At 37.7% G+C, this 20,419-nt stretch overlaps 1 protein-coding gene across 15 annotated transcripts in view; it reads right to left on the bottom strand.

Moving 5' to 3' along the window:
• Positions 1 to 20,419, bottom strand: part of MADD (MAP kinase activating death domain) — a 91,777-nt gene that overhangs the window by 6,599 nt on the left and 64,759 nt on the right. For all 15 annotated transcript variants that reach the window (XM_032227148.1, XM_032227134.1, XM_032227216.1 and 12 more), the window contains 6 exons: positions 18,679 to 18,789; positions 17,460 to 17,567; positions 17,214 to 17,378; positions 14,200 to 14,272; positions 12,066 to 12,172; positions 3,875 to 3,944 (listed from right to left, as the gene is read on the bottom strand). In XM_032227148.1, coding sequence (XP_032083039.1) covers positions 3,875 to 3,944; positions 12,066 to 12,172; positions 14,200 to 14,272; positions 17,214 to 17,378; positions 17,460 to 17,567; positions 18,679 to 18,789 — 634 coding nt within the window. The remainder of the gene's footprint in view (positions 1 to 3,874; positions 3,945 to 12,065; positions 12,173 to 14,199; positions 14,273 to 17,213; positions 17,379 to 17,459; positions 17,568 to 18,678; positions 18,790 to 20,419) is intronic.

The following is a 20,419-nucleotide window of genomic DNA, read 5'->3' as shown; positions in this document are numbered from 1 at the left end:
AAGAAAAAATAACAATATTGCTATTTGTGTCCACCATTGCCTGTTTGCTTAAGGAGACGACATAAATAATGTCTACCAAAAGCAAATTGCAGATCTTTGAAAGAGGCATGAAGTTATAGTGCCAGGAAGTTGGGGACAAGCTGTGTCAAGCATAGTCCTTTAAGGAAATTCCTGATCTGATTTCTGACAACCAGTATTCTAGATTTTAAGGGAATCTAAAATTAAATATAACCAAATATTTATTTTGGACTTCAAAAAACAGATAATATAAATAATGATAACTGCTATACAACCATAGGAAAAACTAATGGGAGAAGGATTTCCCAAAGGTTGTAATATTAAAAAAGACACCTGCAAACAATTCCAATGGAAGAAAAATGTACAGCAACAGATGATGACAATATTTTTTTTTCTTTTAACAACCATTTACTCCTTTAAATTCAGGGTGGAGTCAGGACAACTGAATGGAGCTGAGCATTTACTAGCCAGATGCATTTCCTGACACCTATGTGGAGTTCACAGCAGATACTGTATTTTCTCTTTGTGCCCTGATAGAGAAGTTTCTCTAATTAATTGTAGATAACAGGCCTGAAGCCTGAAGTTTTACAGGCTGCTTTGCAAATGTAAAATAGAATAACTCAACATTTACATCTAGTCCTTATGTTATGACCCAAATTGGAACCAGAATTTCCATTACTAAGCAGAATACACATTAAGCATCATGTGACCACCCCACCTACCGTAGAAACGGCAACTTCCTGTTCAAACTGCAGTTATTAGGCCAGGCCTCATGCTTCTCCTGCCCTGTGTGAACGGCCTCCGATTCAGCTCTCCCTACCTGCCTATCTCCTTCCCATCTTCAGCCAAGGCTCCACCATCCTGCTGCATGTGTCTTGGGCTTGTACTCTCACCCAGTGCCTGGATTCCAGGCCAGCAGAGGTGGGAAGAAGACAATGAAAGTCAGCTGGGGTGGCAACAGGGTAGGCAGAAGAGTACAAAGCAGTCAAAAAGGCAGAGATGGGGAATGAAGATAGTAGGGTGTGGGGAGTTGAAGCAGAGGTATTTCACGCAGGGCAGGAAATATAACTATGAGATACTGCAACCATCCGGAAATGTGAACTGGTTGTGAAGCACCCAAATTTTGTTTATGTGACCATAGGAGAGCTGCAATGATGTTTCAGGACCAGTAATAACAATCATTTGTTCAGTGCCATCATAATTTTGCACAATCACTGAAATAAATGGGTATAACCCAAAGACTACCTATATATTATTCCAAACTTGATGAAGAATCCAGATGACTGCCCCAATCCTGAAGCCTTTGATCCTAAGCAACAGGTGAAAATTTGTGTAAATTGACACTTGGTGCAGTGCATGTGACAAGAACCTTACAAATTGGTCTTAGAGAAACCAATTCAGAATATTTTTCTATGTTTTTCTTACAATATAAATTATATTGAGAGAAAACATCATCTGGACTAATAATTCATATCAATTACTCTAAGTTACTCACAATAAAATAACAAAAGGCAATGCCATGGCACGTTCATGGATAAGGTGGAAAAAAGGATGGTTGATATTATAGAAAATCAAGAAGAAATTATGGTGATTGTGTGAATTTTAGCCATGCTTCTGTTTCTTATTTTTAAATTTCTATGGCTGACTATTTCATAAGCCTTTTCTATGTGCTCTGTACAACAATTTAACCAGTGTTGGGTTTCCAATTTTTTTACTACCAGTTTGCTCATGTGTGCGCACTCACACACTATGCTTTTTCACATGTGCAGAAGTGTCTGGGTGGGTGGGCAGAGCCTCCTGCTGCCGCCACTACCGGTTTGCCCAATCCAGGCCGAACTGGCAGAAACCCACCTCTGAGTTTAACACTAAAGGATATGCAGCAGGGACGTGCAGTCACTAGAGGCAGGGGAGGCGGGGCCTCACCAGTCTCCTGAGGGAAAGGAAGAATTTTAAATAATTTTTTTTAAATAATTAAAGCCAGGGTAGTTGCTACCAGATTCAAAGTCACAGTGGCTTGGTGTCTGCTCTCAGTGTTAACTATGGGAGGAAGCCAGAGAACTCGGGGGCCTCTTTTGCCTAAGGAATTGTTCGCCTTTTAAAAGTTAAGGAGGAGTTAAAAACCGAACACTTTCATATACAAAAGAGGCACTGATTCTCCCGCCTCCTGATTGGGGAGCAGCCAATCATGCCTTATGAGCACGCTTACATTGAGCACGCTTACGTTGGGCAGACAAGAGGAGAGTTGAGAGAGTTTCCACAGCTGGAAAAGGTGGATCAGACGGAGGGAGGGGGGGATTCAAATTTATTGTAATTTAATTTGTAATTTGTAATTTAATAAAAAAATTAATTATTTTATTGTGAGGTGTGTGTGTGTGTGTTTTTTCTTTCTTCACAGCGGTGGGGTCGGAGGAGGCAGGGGGGCGAGGCGGCGGAGCACGGAAGCGGCAGGGACGTTCTCGCCGCTGTGTTTCAACAGGCCAGGCGTCTCGCATTTATGTCCGCCATAAATGCGAGACACCTGGCCTGTTGGACACAGTGGTGGTGGGGGAGGAATTGGCTGGGTGGGCTGGCTGGCTGGGGAGGGGAGACCCCTTTAAAGCCCAGCATCGAGTGGGGAGGAGGAGGAGGAGGTGAGCGGTGAGTCCAGGCAGGGAGCAGGTCGGGCGGGGGTGGGTGGGCTGGCTGCAGGCTGGGGCAGCAGGATTGTTCGTATGAGGAGGCGGGGGGCAAGGCGGTGGAACGCGACGGCGGCGAGAAGCATCTCAGATGGAGCCAGGACACCCGGAAGGCAAGCCGGCACTTAAAGGCATGCCGAAGTGCCGGCTTGCCTTCGGTGTGTCCCGGCTCCATCTGAGATGCTTCTCGCCACCGTCGCGCTCCACCGCCTTGCCCCCCCGCCTCCTCCGACAAACAATCCTGATGCCCCGGCCTGCAGCCAGCCCAGCACCGAGCAGGGACGAGGAGGAGGAGGAGAGCGGTGAGTCCAGGCAGGGAGCAGGTCGGGCGAGGGGTGGGTGGGCTGGCTGCAGGCCGGGGCAGCAGGGAGCAGGATCGGAGGAGGCGGGGGGCAAGGCGGTGGAGCGCAACGGCGGCGAGAAGCAACACCCCCGCCACTGTGTCCGACAGGCGTCTCGCGTTTATGTCCGCCATAAATGCAAGACGCCTGTCGGACACAGTGCCGGGGAAGTTGCTTCTCGCCGCTGCTGCAGTCTTGCCTCACCAACGGTAACCGTCACCGCACGTCACTGATATGCAGGATGGTAATATCTCTACTCAGATTTTAAAAAACTGCACTCTGTGTGGCACAAATTCTTCTCCTTGCACCTCCTTTTTTAATTTGCCTCCATGAAAAATGACCACATTGCAATTACTCAATTCATTCAAATTGTTTCAAGCAGCCAAAAGAAAGATTCATTTCACAAATTCAAGAATATTAGACATGCTAATAGCAGATGTGACAAAGATTCCAAAGCATCTAAAACTAGCAAATTTACAGTGAATATGACTTTTATCAAACAGCATTCCCATAACATGATATTTCATATGACACCTGGAAACAGTTTTATTTAAATAATTAGTACAATTTTCAGGCTGCTAAGGTATTTAGAGATCAATGCTTCTTTCTGTCTCCTTGAAATCACTAGTCTTCCTTTGTCGTTTCACTGAAGAATGCCACAAGCTTACTAATTTTCACCTTTATTTTCGAACATTTCCTCAATCAATCTTTAGTTCCTCTGCCATCTTAGCAAACAAAGCCTACTGTCTAAAAGAGGTACAGCTCTGCCTCTCCGAGAGGACTAGAAATTTGAGTTACTGCCATGCAGGTACAAACCTAATATCAAAATAATGTAATTACCAAATTCTTCCAGGATAAAGACGCCACGCACTGTATTGCACTTTTTAATGTGATTCAGCTCTATGAAAACCTGAAAGAAAACAGGAGGAAAAAAGACAAGATTAGGCTAAAGGAGGAAATCCTTTCTAAATAATATAAACATAAAAATGCACACCACAGCAGGTATAACTTGGAATGTGTGAGATGTTGTAGTTCATACTACTAATCAAGCTACAATTATTTAAACCAAAAGAAAGAGGAATTTCAAAGTAAATATTGAAAACTTGCCACAATGCTAGAAATCAACAAACAACTTAAAAGGCTAAGAAGCTAAGACAGCAGAAGATGAAGTACCTTCCGCTCCTTGCAGGAGGAGAAAGCATGGAAGAGAAACGAAGGAGTTAGTAACTCTGACATAATTCAACATTGCTACTCCCTTCAGGCACTCAGTAAAAGAAAGAAAGCGGGGAGGGGGGGAAAAAACCACACACCTCAAAATACAACAAAAGAAGGGACAAAGAATACTCCCAATTTTGGTCTCTGATTTGTAATCTTGTCCCATCCCATCAAATATCTACCCCTCCATGCATCCTCCTCCAGCACAGAGGGCAGGCAAGAGGTGCCATGCTTCCCACCCAAACCAGTTGTCTGCTATGTTTCATGGGCTGTACCTTGACACAAAGTGCCAAGAAAACAGAGGTTATAAAAAAAGCAATAGATTTTTTTTTTATTTCTGTGAATCAGAAATCAAATCTGCAAGTGCTCTGATTTTAATGGCCACAGCATCATTTCACACATCCACCCACATCCTCCAAAATGTAATGCCATTAATTTCAGTCAGAAAGAGGAGCAATTTATTATTTACAAGGAAGGGATGCAAAAAGAAAATCTATACAAAAGAATATTTACATCTTAGTTTTACCAGTAATTGAATTCCCAAGTATTTCTTAGAACGGTACTGATATCAACTCCAAGGAATAAAAAGGCAAGCTAGTCTTTTTATTGTGATGGGGTGGGTGGAGAAAATAAATGTGTCCTGGAAATTTAGCTTAAGATGATAACCAGTTTTGTCTAAACACCTCAAATGCCACTTTAAAATGTCCAGGCCCAGATAATTGTATTTTCTAAAAGGAAAAAAAGCTCATAAAATGGCAAACGTTTGTACAATTATTTTAGTATGGTACAAATGAAAAAGTACTATAATAACTGTAAGATTTTCCTATAATTGCAGAAATTACAAAAGGTTATGTTCCTCTCATACTACCAAACAAGTATTATGACATTTGCATAAATGTATTTCAGACCATCATTCCAATTAGCTAACAAAAGGGATCCTCTTTTTGGTAGCAAAACATTATCTGGGATAATGAGAAAAAGTAAGATTGTTTAGAATCTTTGCCCTTTCTCTATTATCCCCTGCACCACTCACAATCCTGCTCCAAAGGACTAAATAATCACTTGATGCAAATTTTGGAGGTGCGAGGGCTTTCATAACAGTGATGGGTTCCTACCGGTGCAGCTGAACCAGTAGTGGTATGGCAATCTGCGTCACTGGAACTGGCAGCAACCCAGGCCTGCCACACCCCCGAGCCGGCTCCCCGGTTGTTGCTGTCGCTGCTGCCATCTTTTTTTTGAGTTCTTACATGCATGCGCAGTGCACATCCAGCACACACACACAAAGTGCTCACACAAGTGAACCAGCAGTAAAGCCGTCCGGAACCCAACCCTGTTTCACAGGTGCTTGAAATTCTTACAACAAACCTTAACCTTACTGAATGGGAACAATAGTTAGATATTTATAAGAAAAGATATTTAAAACCTCGATGAAGAGGAGAATCTAAATTTTCTATTGAAATAAGATTGGGCTTTAGAAATTATGTGTAGGCAAGTCTAGGAAAATTTTAATAAATATAAATGTTGACAAATATATATATATATATATATATATATATATATATATATATATATATATATATATATATATATATATAGTTTTCATCTCCCAAAAACAAAATACAGAATACCAAAATTTAGAGAAACATCATATATCTAAATCAGTTTAAAATAATGGCACACAACCCAAATACAGATCTCAAGTTCTGATGGCAACAGGGACTGGGATTGCAATCACTAAGCGATGTAGTTGTAAAGCAGGAAGTCACATGACTGCATCGCTTAGCGATAGCAATCCAGCCAATCCCAGTTGTCACTGTAACCCCAAGACACATTGGTCGTTAAGTGGGAAGTAGAGGGGATTCCAGTTAGAAAGCTTAGAGGTGCCACAGAGCAAATCGGGAGACCATAACAGGCCCAGTGCAGGATACACACAATTTGGAGGAGTACTGCAGTGTGGCACGAGCTCAGAATGGCTGAGGTAAGATGGTGTGAGGTGTTTGCATGCATGTGTATAATTGCAGGGAGGCCAGAGAAAACTGTACAAGTGCAGGGAAGATGGTGGGGAGGTACAGGGTGAATGTGTGTGTGAGCACAAGAACTCCAGCAAAAGAGGGCATGAATGTGTGCATACGTGTATGCATATGCACCAGCACAAGGAGATATTGGAAAGAGGGTGTGGGATGTGTGTATGCAAAGCCAAAAAGGCTGGGAAAGAGGGCAGGGGGCATGTTCATGCATGGGCCCAGGGAGGCCAAGGAAGGAAGGTGCTACTAGGTGCATGGCTGTGTACAAGTGCGGGCAGTTTAGGAAAGGAAGGTCCTTGTGTGTACAAGCAAAGAAAAGGCCCATGTTGAGGCAGACTGACCTGAGTGACTTGTGACCTTCCTTGCCAGTTGGAATGTGACTTCCCTATTAACTTTACTTGTGGGAAGCTGGCAGAGAAGGTCAGCAACAGCAATTGTGACTATAGGATGCCACAACTAAGTATCCAACAGCCTGAGCAAGAGTGAAAGTAACGTGACAGAAATGAACATTTATAGGCAAACCTGTTCTGCTATAATTACAGTACACACAAATTTATTTCCTGTTCTAATAAACAAAACTAAAACTAAATTTTTAGGGAGAAGTGTTCGTTTTAATAACAGCTATCTGTGCCAATTATAAATAAAATGTTTAATCTTTCATATAAAAAAACTATAGTTACCATTAGCTTAATTACCAGTTTTAGACATTGGATTAGACCTTGCCAGCTGCAAGGAATCAGAACAACGGTGTGAGCAAAGTAGTTTCTTTATTGTTATTCTCCTATTTACAAAAATCTCACCACGCTAAGTGCATTCTCTTGGGAATGAGCAGGTAAAGGCTTCAGGGATCTGGTCTTTCTCCTGTGTTTCAAAGGTGCTTTTTCAAAAGGCAAGGTTAGAACTAATGAAGCTTCTTGGATGTGAAGCAAAACATCTTTTTCAAGGAAAAAATATAGTTCAGTTGCCTTTTGAAAAAGTACCTTTGAGACAGCCATGACCTAGCTGGAGATGCCTCTACAATCCTTATCAATTTTATAATTTTAAACCATTTTACTAACCAACATAAGGCAGTGGGTTGCTGCCAGTTTAGCAAGATTCAGCTGAAACAGAAGTGGCCCGGAGCAAGTGAGATCAAACGGGTACCGTGGCACTTTTGGCCCACCCGCCCACTCGCTCTCTATACCTATTTTTATGGCAAAAGGCAAATTGCGCATATGCACACGTGTGGCGATTGCGCGAGCACCAACAATCAGCTGGTTGTCGCAGGGATTGTGGATTGTGCATGCACATGTAGCATGAGTTAAGGTCCATGCTCGAATGGAACAGGTGTGCGATCAGTGAACTGGTAGTGAAGGTAAGTGCAACCCACTACTGATATGGCATTATCTATAAAAAATACTGATTTCTTTAAAAATATATTTTATAACCTTAGTTAGTCTATAGGCCTCTAAGATCTGCAAAAATTTAAATAACAGCCATTGGCATGTTAGTAACCATCTTCAAACTTATAATAAATTAATAATCAAGCATTGGAAGGGGCAGTTAATAAGTAAGTATATGAAAACATGCAGGAATTATCATAAATTGTAGAAATAGAATTTTTTTACACAATTTTTCAGGATTTTTCCTCCTGCAGTTGTAATAGTACATTTACTTCTTGCCATCTAATATTAATGACATGTTAATAAAATATATTAAAAACTAGTATTTAATAATATGTCTTTCTATAACAATATATTATTTAATGGATTTATAAATGGACTAACCAACCACTGCAGCTGTGAGGAAAATCTCTCTTCACATTTATAGGACTTCTATTTATAAGACTTCTATTGTTTCTACTAAGAGTCACCCAGCAGTAATAAAAATGCTGTCAGCAGCTTCCCAAGTATATTTATTTTCCCTACACAGAGCTTTTAATTCTCTACAACTTATAATAACATTCATCAAATTATCAGTCATTATAAACCAGCAGTTTTCCTTCCTGCTTGCTTTGAACTTCATAAATTTAGGCATCTTCCTTGGAAGATGTATTCTAAAAATCGCTACCTGAATGCTCATGAAACATTCAGCAGGATTGGTTAACACAGCACATATTCCTCTAAAAATGGGATGAGCAAACCTCTGGTAAGAAAGGGATAATTTAACATATTGGAGATGGATGGGTCCCCCAAATGATACATCACCAATAGATGGAGAAGCTTGGGGACTTATTTAAAAGCTGTGATATGCCTATTTTAAAACATTTTAACAAAGCAATTATTTATGTCTTTCTTGAACTTCTTGCTCAAATCATTGATTACATTGCCAGGATGTTTGTATTGTCAATTATGTCTCCATAAATAATGTTTCCTGTATTTCATCCAACAGATTCACCTCATTATTTCCTCTTTTGGGAAAGTCTGCATCCTTGCAAATGTTCTAGTATGTATTTTTAAAAGGAAACTGTACTAAAACAAATTTTCAGTAACAAAAGTATTTTAAAATAAATATAACATATCAGTTAATATCCATTGTATGGTCCTCTACAATTACTAATTAATTTTCTATTTATCATTTTATTTATAAATAAATAAAATTTATGAAATTTATAGGCTCCCATACTATTCTGGATGACATACAATTAGCAACTTATGCATGTGTGGGTGTGTGGGTGTATACACATATATAAATGATACAATAGTCAGGAAGCAATCAAAATCCAAACAAAAAAAACCAAACTGAGTCTACTGTTCAAATCTTAAATTCATGTAATTTGATTCAATTTTAGATTAATTAAAGCAGAACTGTTTAATAATCTTGTTATGTGGCAGTTCAGTTATGAACACTAAGCAAGTATTTATAATAATCCAGGGTTAATATATAGACCAATAGATAATATACTTGTCTTTAAAATCCTATCCCCAGGATAAATACATAACCAATAAATTGTAGCTTAATTTTATGTTCTTGACAAAAAAGGTAATTTGGGGAAGGCAAAAGACAGACTTTTCAAAGAATGAATTCTTGTTGTTTAGGTACAGAATTTTGTATTAAAATGAAATGGAATAACCCATAATTCATTTTAAAAAGACAACTGATAAATCTGTTTATGCTTATCATATTTTCTTAAAGCTTTGCCATGAATCACATTCAAAGAATGCTTTGAGTTGCAATTTTACAGTTTATCATTCTTGTAAATCACTGAATGCTTACTTTTATTCAGAAGTACTTTCCCAAAGCAGCATACCAGCATTAGAACTCTTATAATTATCCTCTTCCAGCATAATTGCAGTGAAGTGTTTCTCAATCTTAGCAATTTAAAGATGTGTGACTAGGTAATGCCTAGAGCCATGCTACCTGGGGAATTCAGGAGTTAAAATCCATTCATTTTAAGGTATCAAGAATCAGAAGCATTGTTCCAACGATATGCTGTTCTTTAAAGGTAAAGACCAGCTCCAATACACCTTTCAAGGAAAGTCCTAGAGAAAACATCACAGATGTTTCCCTTTCTCCACTACCTTCTATCAGAATTCAATCCATTAAGGATACAACAGGCATTATCATCACAATGCAGGTGGGAATCAACTCTCCGCCATAGTCTCCCTCTAGGCCAGGAGTGTCAAACTCATGTCATCACGGCGGCATCACATGACATATCGGGACTTTCTTCCCCTTTGCTAAGCTGGGTGTGGGCACAGCCAGCGCATGACACATCCAGCCTGTGGGCCAGGAGTTTGACAGCCCTGCTCTAGACTTTAGCAGCTGCCAAAATAACAGAACTAGAGCATTGTTTCTCAATTTTGGTAAAGTTAAGATGTCTGGATTTTAATTCCCAGAATTCCCTAGCCAACATGACTAGCTGGGCAATTCTGAGAATTGAAGTTCAGTCATCTTAAAGCTGGCAAGATCAAGAAGCACTGTAATAGAGTGTTAAAAATTTGAAGAAATTGGCTTTATATAATGACTTTAAATTATTTCATCTCTGTGCATTATAGTTGTAATTCTACAATACATTCAAAAGAAGGAATCCAGAATGCAATAGTTTTAGATTTGGGAGACATATTGAATCAGTGGCATAGTCTCAAAATGGCTACTATGGAGGGTGACTCTTCACATTTATCTTCAACATAACAACAAAACATACATTGTCCAAACTCTGCTTTAAAAATGGATTTCCCTAAAAAAAAAACACTTCTTCCAGTTTTAATGATCATTTGGGTATGAAGAATTAATGCATAACATTGTAAGGACAAACCTGCATCTAATATTCAACAATGTGTGTGATCTGTCAATATTTGCCTTGCGGGAGTCATTATTATTGATTTTAGAAAGGAGCAAGGAAGAGGACAGCTGCACAGTTTACTTATGGGGTTTGGGGGAGACTTGCTTTGTACATGACATAAATTGCCAGACCCATTTTAATTTTTTTTCTCTGCACTTCCTTTGCTTTTCTTCCCTGTAAATGTCAATGCCATATTATTGTTAATTCCGTTTATGAATTTTTCTTTTTTATTGTAACAAGTTTGACACAATAATATGTTGTTCATTCATCAGGGACTTGGAATCAGGCGTGAATATATACTCATGTGCGGACTGGACCACTGAATTAGAGAAAAATAAAAAGTACCGTTGCACTCTTTAATAGTTACATATAATTTTAGCTGAAAAGCAACTTCTCTCCTGAGTACTGCATGTAACTGCAGTATAAATTTCAAAGGAACCTTCAAATGCATGTATATTTTCAATGCATGTATTTTCAGAGGTTCTGAAGCACAGTCCATGGTTCTCAGAGACACCAAAACAATTAAACTTACCAAAATAAATAATATAAAGACAATTGCACAAAAGACTGAATGACAAATTTAACTTTTCTCCTCTTGTCTCATTCTTATACAGTCTTACACATAGATATACAAGCACACAAAACCCTAAAACTGAATGTACATTATTTGCAAAATAAACATGAACATGAAGCAAAATAAAACCATTGAATAGGAGAAGCAAAAAGAACATACATCTAAAGAAAAAAAAGTGGCACATAATTCCATTTGTGTTTCCTCTATACCCAGAGATAAAGCTCTATAAATAAAGGGAGCAAAATAAGATATCTGTATTACTTTGAGAAAATCTCTTTGCCTGGTATGTTGCCCAGAGTACTTTTAACCACAAGAAAAACATATGATGCAGGACAACTATTTTAAAAAAATAACTTGCAATTGCCAATTCTAATTCCTTTTTCCATGTAATAAGAATCAGTATAAATAAACCAGATATAAGTGGTAATAAAACTGCTTTGCAATGTTTGGCTACTATATTTCAGTGCCACATTTAGGCAATCTGTCAGAGCATACCCAGGGTTGTTAAATGTTGCTTGAGGCGCTTTGCAGAAATCTAACATAACCAAATGCACACTATCATCTCAATGGCTATTTTTCAATTAAAAAACTTTCTTCACTTGAACCATGAAGAAAATATGAATGAACAAACTCACTATAAATTAATTAAAAATAAACTGAAGCATGTGTTTCTAAAAAATACCATTCTTATTATTTTACTGACATTTATAAACAGTCAATAACTCCTATATACATTCATTTAAAAATTAATCTGCTTCTCATAATTTTAAAGCAGATTTTAAAAAATACCTCTTTTACTTAACAAGAAGAATCTGTCAATTTAAAAGGAAACAAACATTGAAAGCTGTGACATTTTTCTTTCCCTTTTCTGGTATAGGGAAGAGGAAACACATTTACTGGTGTTCTTCAAGAACAGTCATGCTACTTTAAGACCTATTACAGGCAATTTCCTACCTGACTATGCATGAATTTCAAATTAATTCCTTCCAGTGTGACTTGGAGAAGGCCTCCTTCGCCAGTTTTCATATCCTGTACGGGAAATTCCCCACCAAGTTCAGGCCCTATAACACAAACAGAAAATAAAGGGAGGAAAAAAATAAGAAAATATATCCAAACATCAAATCATTAACACAAAAAGAAAAGGACTAATTTTTTAGCATAAAATCCTTCTTCCAAAACAGAACCACGGGAACAATTTAAGTTTCTACTTCAAAGATGCAGAAGTTCTCTCAAGGCAGAATCACAATGAGATAACTTAGGGCTGTTCTTCAGGACATTGTAGTGCATTTTTTCAATCCTTGAAATGGAAGAGAAATATGCCAGCATAGTTTGCCGTGCCTCATTTAACAAGCCACATTCTGCTTCAATTAACAGAGTCAGTGAGGAGCCTGTTATAGTTTTAATGCAGGACAAGTTAAGGAAAATAACTAGTGGCTTCCCCTGGCTCTCTCTACCATTTGCTCTTTACCATGTTATTTATTTATTTAGTGTATGGCAATGTTACATTAGCCAGGAGACTACAATACAATACTGATATATGTATATTTTTTGTCAATATTGTATTGATATTTCATATTTTCTAAATGAGTTCCAGACTATATCCATGGAATTCCCTCTTCCAATTTTTCCTCCCAACAACTCTGAAGTAAGTTGGGCTGAGAAAAGAAAGATTGGTCACCTCCGAGCTTCTGTGACTGAGACTGGCCTTTCATTGTCCCAATGCCAGTCCAACATATTATCTATTATACCATGCTGGCTTACAATTATTATATACAGAGCAATATTCAAAGAATCACATTTGCATCTAAACAACAGATACAATAAACACACGTGAAACAGATTCACACTTTTACATTTCCAAATTATACATATATTGACCCAACAATGCCTTTGAAAGAAAAGCAATGCCTTAAAAATATGAATAGGCATTAGCGACTTTTAGCAGCGAACCTTTCCTGACATTATCAAGGATTGACTTTGTACATTTTACTGATTTGAAAAATAGATACACACAGCACTATAACAGAGACATAGAAAAGAGATAAATGAAGTTTTACTCTCTAACCTTTGCATAAATGATACAAACATAAGTTTAGAACTTATTTCAATATTTTAGAGAATGCCTTTCTCCTGATCCTTCTCTTTCATTGAGTCATAAAAGAATGAAGGATCATCAAGGCTTGTAGAGTAAATTACAGATGGTCTTCGATGTAATGCAGGGGTGTCAAAACTGGCAGCCTGCAGGCTGGATGGATCATGCGCAGACCACATCCACCCCAGCTCCACAAAGGCAAAATAATGCCACGATGCGTCACGTGATTTCACATGACACGATTGAGTTTTACACCCGTGCTGTAATGGCATGTGGGAATGACACTGAGAGACAGAAAACACAACCAGGTGAGCTAATTCCACTTTATTGTAAAGCTACATTAACAGAATGTTGCACTTTAACTTAGGAGGGTGGATTGACTGCTTTTTTTCCTCTCCATTTCCCTTAGTGAGTGGATAGAAAGAAATTTCAAAAGCATACTGTAAGCTGCTTATATGGCACACCTATGGCTCTTAGCCCTGGGCTGCCATTAGAATTGCATTGCTTTTGATGTGCAAAAGACATCTTCCTTTCTTGCAATCCTTTTTCTTTCAGTTTATCTGCTTGCAAGAGAGGGAGGGGAAAAAACTATAGATCAGATACAGAACATGTACTAATGGTGATCACGTGACTGAGCAATGCGGTGAAGGTTATAAATGTGCCTTAATAAAGTATCTAAGATAGATACTTCTCTGTATCCTATTCACTAATTAGAATTAGTTGCTATAGGTTTCTTTCTGTAACTGTAATCATGCAGTAATGTATTGCATATGTGTATGTGTGTATATAAAGATATACACATACATACATACATGCATAAATACATACACATACATACATATATTCATACATACATACATAGCATCCAAAAATGAAATAATTCCATTTTGCTAAACTGGATAAAATAGGAAGTTTAATACTTTCAGATCTTTAACAAAAAGAGCTACATAAATGTTCTGATAATGCTTGACATTTTTTAAAAACCTAAAATCTTACCTGGCTTTATGCTCTGTTGTCTTGCAGCTGCTCTTTCCATACTATCTTTTACACAATAATATAACTCCCGGCACTGTTGAAATAAAAGGAAACAAAATGGTAAATAAAGCATGGAACTAACAAAATAGGATAATTGCAAAGGACAGAAAAGATATATGACAATGTGATTTTTCACGGGAACTCCTTATCACTTTGGTACAATCTTGGGAAAAGATGCAGTTGCTTTAATCAGACTCAGGCAGTGCAATGTTCTTCTGAAGTAACTTTTCGAATTAAAACCACCATATTATAAATTTATGCATTGCATCTTCCCAAAATCTAGTCAAAATATTAAGTGATAGTTTTTGGACCAAATTGCTCAGGAGCTTATGAATGCTTATTATGTGTCCACAATGCATCAATTTTAATCTAATAAGGTCAATAACATTATTGCTATTTAGAACAAAACCAGCACTGTAGAAAAAGAAATCATAAAACAAAAGTAAACATAATAATGGTTACCCAAACATTATGGAATGATCATTGCTATCATTTTGGAGATGTTTGACTGTGACAACTTTCTTTAGCTCCAATTATAGTGCAGATATACTGTCTTTTATGCATAGAACTGTTCGAGTAATTCAAGAAAACAAGATTGTATCCACTCTATCAGATTTTAGTTTATGCTGTCTTTAGAAAGGAAAGTGATACATTTAAGGCATTTTCTCTTCCAACCTAAAGATTTTCTATAAGATAAAGATTTGCTCTGATAGCCACCCAGGCATTACATATACATGGCTGATGTTTAAACATGCTTTATTTGTATATTGGAAACACCAGAGGATCCAGGATTACTGTGAAGATAAAGTGAAACAATCCCCCCAATACTTCAGTGCTTCTAAGGGAAAAGAAAGGCTTCTTGGGGAAGGGAAGGGAAGAGGCAGGAGGAAAGGGAAGGGGAAAAGGGAAAAAAAGGAGTAAAAGTGACATTTTGATTACCATTTTATAAAATAACTTTTCTTTTAGGATTGTTAAAATTCAAGCCTACTATTTTGAATGAGTATGATCTAAAATGAGGATTAAGTAGGATGTAAGTAACATTTTCCTTTATGAGCAAACATAAGAGGACATTCCATTACAAACAATTTGGCAAATAATGACATGACCATTATTCATTTACTAACAGGCAAACCGGTAAAGGACCGCCTTTCTAACTCCAGCTTATCAGGGGAGGGGGATGTTCTTAGTTGGTGGACACACTTCTAAACAAAGCACAAAATTACAGCTACCCACACTTATCTTCTAAGTGGAAATAATCAAATTTGCCAAGGAGGCTAATAAGTGCAAAAAACATAGTGGCACTTAAATAATCTTGTTAGGGACCAAAATTCTAAAATTGCAGGAGAATGAGTATAGAATCCTGGGTGTGGAGTTAAAAGAGGAATCAGCCTAGAATTCCTAAATAGCCACAAGTGAACTACCGTATTTTCTGAAGTATAAGATGCACCTTTTTCCTCAAAAAAGAGGGTGGAAATCTGGGTGCGTCTTATACATCGAATACAGCATTTTTTGCCTCCCGAAGCCCCGTCCCCTTCACCAAAATGGCTGTGCATAGCCTTATGAAGGCTTTCAGAGAGCTCCTGGGGGTGGGGAGGGCAGAAATCAGCAAAAAATGGGCCATTTTTGTCCCCCCCAACCCCCAGCAACACTCTATAAACCTCCATAAGGCTATGCATGCAATGTTTTTTACAAAAAACAGGCCCTTTTTTGTGAAAAATGGGCCATTTTTTGCTCTTTTTTGACCCCCCACCCTCCCCCAGGAGCACTCTGCAATCCTCCCCAGGCTATTCATGCCTTTTATTTGAAAAAGAGAGGGCCCATTTTCGCGAAAAATGGGCCATTTTTCGGAGGTTTGCAGAGTGCAAAAACTTTTTTTCCCCTTTTGGAAAGCTCTTTAACTGAAGAGAATTACATTGATCAAGTGCTGTGCCAGCAAAAACAAAGTCTTAAGGTTTGTCAACGATTTCCTTCTCCAGTACATGGATAAATACACCTGGAAGCATCTATCTATCTACCTACCTACTCTCTCTTTCCCTATCAACTTACTGTATTTCTCTCTCTCTCTCTCTACTTACCTACCTACCTACTCTTTCTCCCTACCTACTATATTTCTCTCTCTTTCTATTTCTCTCTATCCCTCTACCTATCTACCTACCTACCTACACACACGCTCTCCCTACCTATCTACTGTATTTCTCTCTCTCTATCCCTCTACCTCCCTACCTACTCTCTCTCCCTACCTATCTACTGTATTTCTCTCTCTCTATCCCTCTACCTACCTACACACACTCTCTTTCCCTACCTATCTACTGTATTTCTCTCTCTCCCTACCTATCTACTGTATTTCTCTCTCTCTCTCTCTATTCCTCTACCTACCTACCTACTTTCTCTCTCCCTACCTATCTACTGTATTCCCCCCCTCTCAATCTCTTTCTATTTCTCTCTCTATCCCTCTCCCTACCTACCTACACACTCTCTCCCTACCTACCTACTGTATTTCTCTCTCTATTTCTCTCTCTCTATCCCTTTATCTACCTACCTACCTACCAATCTACTCTCTCTACCTACCTTCCCACCTACTGTATTTCTCTTTCTTTCTCTCCCTCTCTATCCCTCTATCTACCTACCTACTTTTTAAAAATTTGCCTCTTCAAAACCTTGGTGCATTTTATACTCCAGTGCGTCTTATACTCCGAAAGATTCGGTAAAACCAATCTCCCTTGAATTCCATTGAGCCTTATCTAACGTCTAGCAGCTGCTAGCCTTTTCTTAAGAAGATTCCTGTTTACTACCATTAGTTGAAAAGATTCTTGTGCATAGGCAAGATTAGCAATACATCACTTTAATTAGATCTTCATTTCTTGTGCTTCACAAAAATGTCCAGTAAAATAATAATGTAGTATTATTTGTATCTTCCCTTTTTTTTTTTTTTTGGGGGGGGGGGGGAGGAGAGAAAAAAATTGTGGAAAACATACCTTTTTAGTGTAGAACTTATTCAGTTGTGTTTCCTGCCCATTCCTCCTCCAAAGACAAAGCACTTTTGTTTTGGGGCAGTACGTCATATTAATCAATTTTTCGTACCACCAACGTTCATATACAGTGCCAATGTTGCTTCTCAACACAATGCAGTCATCACATACCTAGAAACATGAATAGTTGTATGTGTAAAACTTCATAGAGTTCAACCCAGTAATTCAAGTAACATTTAATCTGGTATCTACCTCCATGAAGAATATGTCCCCTGTTGTGTCTGTGCCAGCATGTACAACAAATGTTTGTTTCTTAATATGTCTACTGCCACTTGGTCGGGTGGGGAGCTCCCTGCCAGTCTAAAGAAAAGAAAAAGAAAAGAGATGCATTCTTTTCAATCCCCACATTACATAATTGAAAGTCAGAATTTCTTAATATACAAAGCCACTCTCACCTAATATAACTCATGGGAGATTAAAATACTTAAATTGGACTAGATTAGCACCATAGGTTTAAAACAATGTCTTACTTATTTTATTCATATATCTTAAAACATAAAAATGGCTGTTAACAAAAATTCTCAAGCATTTGTACATTGGAATCATTAAAAGATCAGAACTATAGCAACTATTTTAGCTGTTTTAATAGAAAAATTACAAGATAATCTAATATATCAGCAAAGCAATCTACTGTACTGATGAATAAATGAACTTTCAATGAAAGAATCCTATCAGTCTTTCAATAAAAATATAGATATAGCTCAACAGCAAAGCATGACTCACTATTTGAACTATGGACACCACTTTTTAAAAGCAAACTGTCTTTTGTAATCTTTATAAAATGTCTAAGATTCAGTTCAAACAATTGGTTTTTCAGAAATCCTCAAGTCAACAGAATTTGACCACAGAGCAGAGAAAGCCTATCTACTGCCTTTCAAAAGTCTTGCAAGTCTCATCAGTTTCAGAAAATATGAAAGAACTTCAGTAACTTCTTATGAGAGTCCTGAGACTCACTGCAACTGAAGTTCAGGAAAAACAATATGTTTCCTGAAAATGATATTCTTTTTTTGTACAAAATACCATTATGTCAGTCAATGCCATTTACATGCACTAGTGCCCAGATTTGAGTCCCACTTTCTTCTGGAATATCTGCTATTTCTCTGGAATAACAAGACTCTGGAATATTTCTCTGGAATAACTATTGCTATTTTTGTGGAATAACAATATTCTAATAAATTACTTCTGAGCTGTACAAAAGAAGAACAACATATTTTATGACTATGGACTAGTCTCGATGCAGAATTATTATCTTGTATATATTGCATGTTATGCATATTAGAAAGTATGCAAACTTGTCTAAATACTTTCAAATATTTGACAAGTGATAACAGTGATATTGGCAGTATAACCTGAAGTGTAATGTTTTATTTCTTCCCCTCACAGCAAAGAAACAAATATATGTTTTACTTACCATGCTGGAAATCTTGTCAAGTGTATCATTTATTTCTTGACTATGAACCAAGCCAATGTGAGATTTCCCCATCAAACGCCGTACTTTCTTCCTAATATCATTCTTCTGCACCTAAATAGCAAAATGCAATTCTTCGTTAGTGATACTGTCCCATCATTTATGGAGATCTACACATCAGTATAAGTTAAAAAATGTGATGTCTTATTGTATTTCAATTAATGCATGAATTAGATAATACTCTGATTAAATAAAGAAGAGAGAAGATCTCAAGTATGTACAAGTATCAGGTGGTGTGGCTATACTTGGCTGACCTTGCCTGGATAAAGAAGTTGAGCAAGATCAGATCACGTGAGCACTTGCAGGGATGAGAAACTTCTAGGGAATGTTATGGCTGTTGGTTAGACAAGGAAGTTGTCTAACCAGTAGCCAAACGGTCTAATCCAATTAGACTACTACAACACACTCTACATGGGGCTGACCTTAATGACCACCTGAAAGCTCCTATCTATACAAAATGCAGTGGTCCAGATAATCATGCATTCTTGTCAATGGGCCTACATTACACCTACAAGTCTTGTACTTGCTTCCTATTAAGGTCTGGATGTAATTTAAACTGCTGATCTTAACTATATTTTTATGGCCTGGCATTGGGTTACCTGCAGGACTGCATCCCTCCATTAGAATTGACTAAATCACTTCAATCATGCTGGGAGAAACAGCTGGTTGTCTCCCATTTTGGGGATCTCAAGAGGGCTGAAACATGAAGTATTATTAGACTACTGAAATGACCTTCCTTTAGAGTAGTATTTCTCAACCTCCAATACCATTGAGATGTGTGGATTTCAACTCCCAATATCCCAGAAATTCTGAGAGTTGAATTTCACACATCTTAAAGATGCTGATGTCAAGAAACACTGCTTTGGAAGTTGGCTCCTCAATGTAATTTCCAATATTTCTGGAAAAAGTTCAAAGCTGAGCTTTTTTGGAGGACTTTGGAGGTTTAACACCAAGAATTATATAGTTGGGCTTTTAATGCATCTTCTGATGAATTTGGATATTGTTGACCATTGTAGCAGGGTATACATATTATAAATAAATAAATTTGGAAAAATCCTGAAAGAACGCAATGACAAACCATTTCCATATTGCTATTAAGAAAACTATGTAAATACACCCAAGACGGCACTAGTTCAAGTTGAACATTTTAATAATTTTCAAGACTTTTAATGAAACAAACGTGCTTGACAATTTGTTATACTAGCCACTAATATTGGATTGTTCCTGAATATGTGATCACATGTCTGACATATACACTGTCCTCTCATCTGCCTGCCTTATCATCCTTTGAAGCAGCATAATTTTAAATAACTGAAAGAAACGAAATGTACTCCCACCAGGCACTTCCAAAGTAGTTCTGGGAGCAAAGACAGATACAGTAGATCCTACAAATAAGCACATTTTTGTTTTGCTGTTAATTAATTAATGTTTTTATAATCTATCATAATCCTGAAGGATTTTGAACAGCATATAAATATAAAACCTATAGAATGATAAAACAACCATATAAATTTCCAACATAAATTACATCAGCAAACCAACCCACTGGGATAAATAATTTCTCCCAGAGATTCTCCTCCCCTCACATTCCAGGTAGCTCAAAAGAAAGTGAAGCCTAAGCTTTAGCAACTAGAATGAGAAAAGTTGATCTTTAACACCTTAAAGAGTGCAGTCTGTATCATGC

This window comes from Thamnophis elegans, chromosome 1 (genome assembly GCF_009769535.1).
Source record: "Thamnophis elegans isolate rThaEle1 chromosome 1, rThaEle1.pri, whole genome shotgun sequence".
Classification (NCBI taxonomy): Eukaryota; Metazoa; Chordata; class Lepidosauria; order Squamata; family Colubridae; genus Thamnophis; species Thamnophis elegans.
Note: the sequence above shows the minus strand (reverse complement) of the source record. Positions and strands in the feature narration are given on the sequence as shown.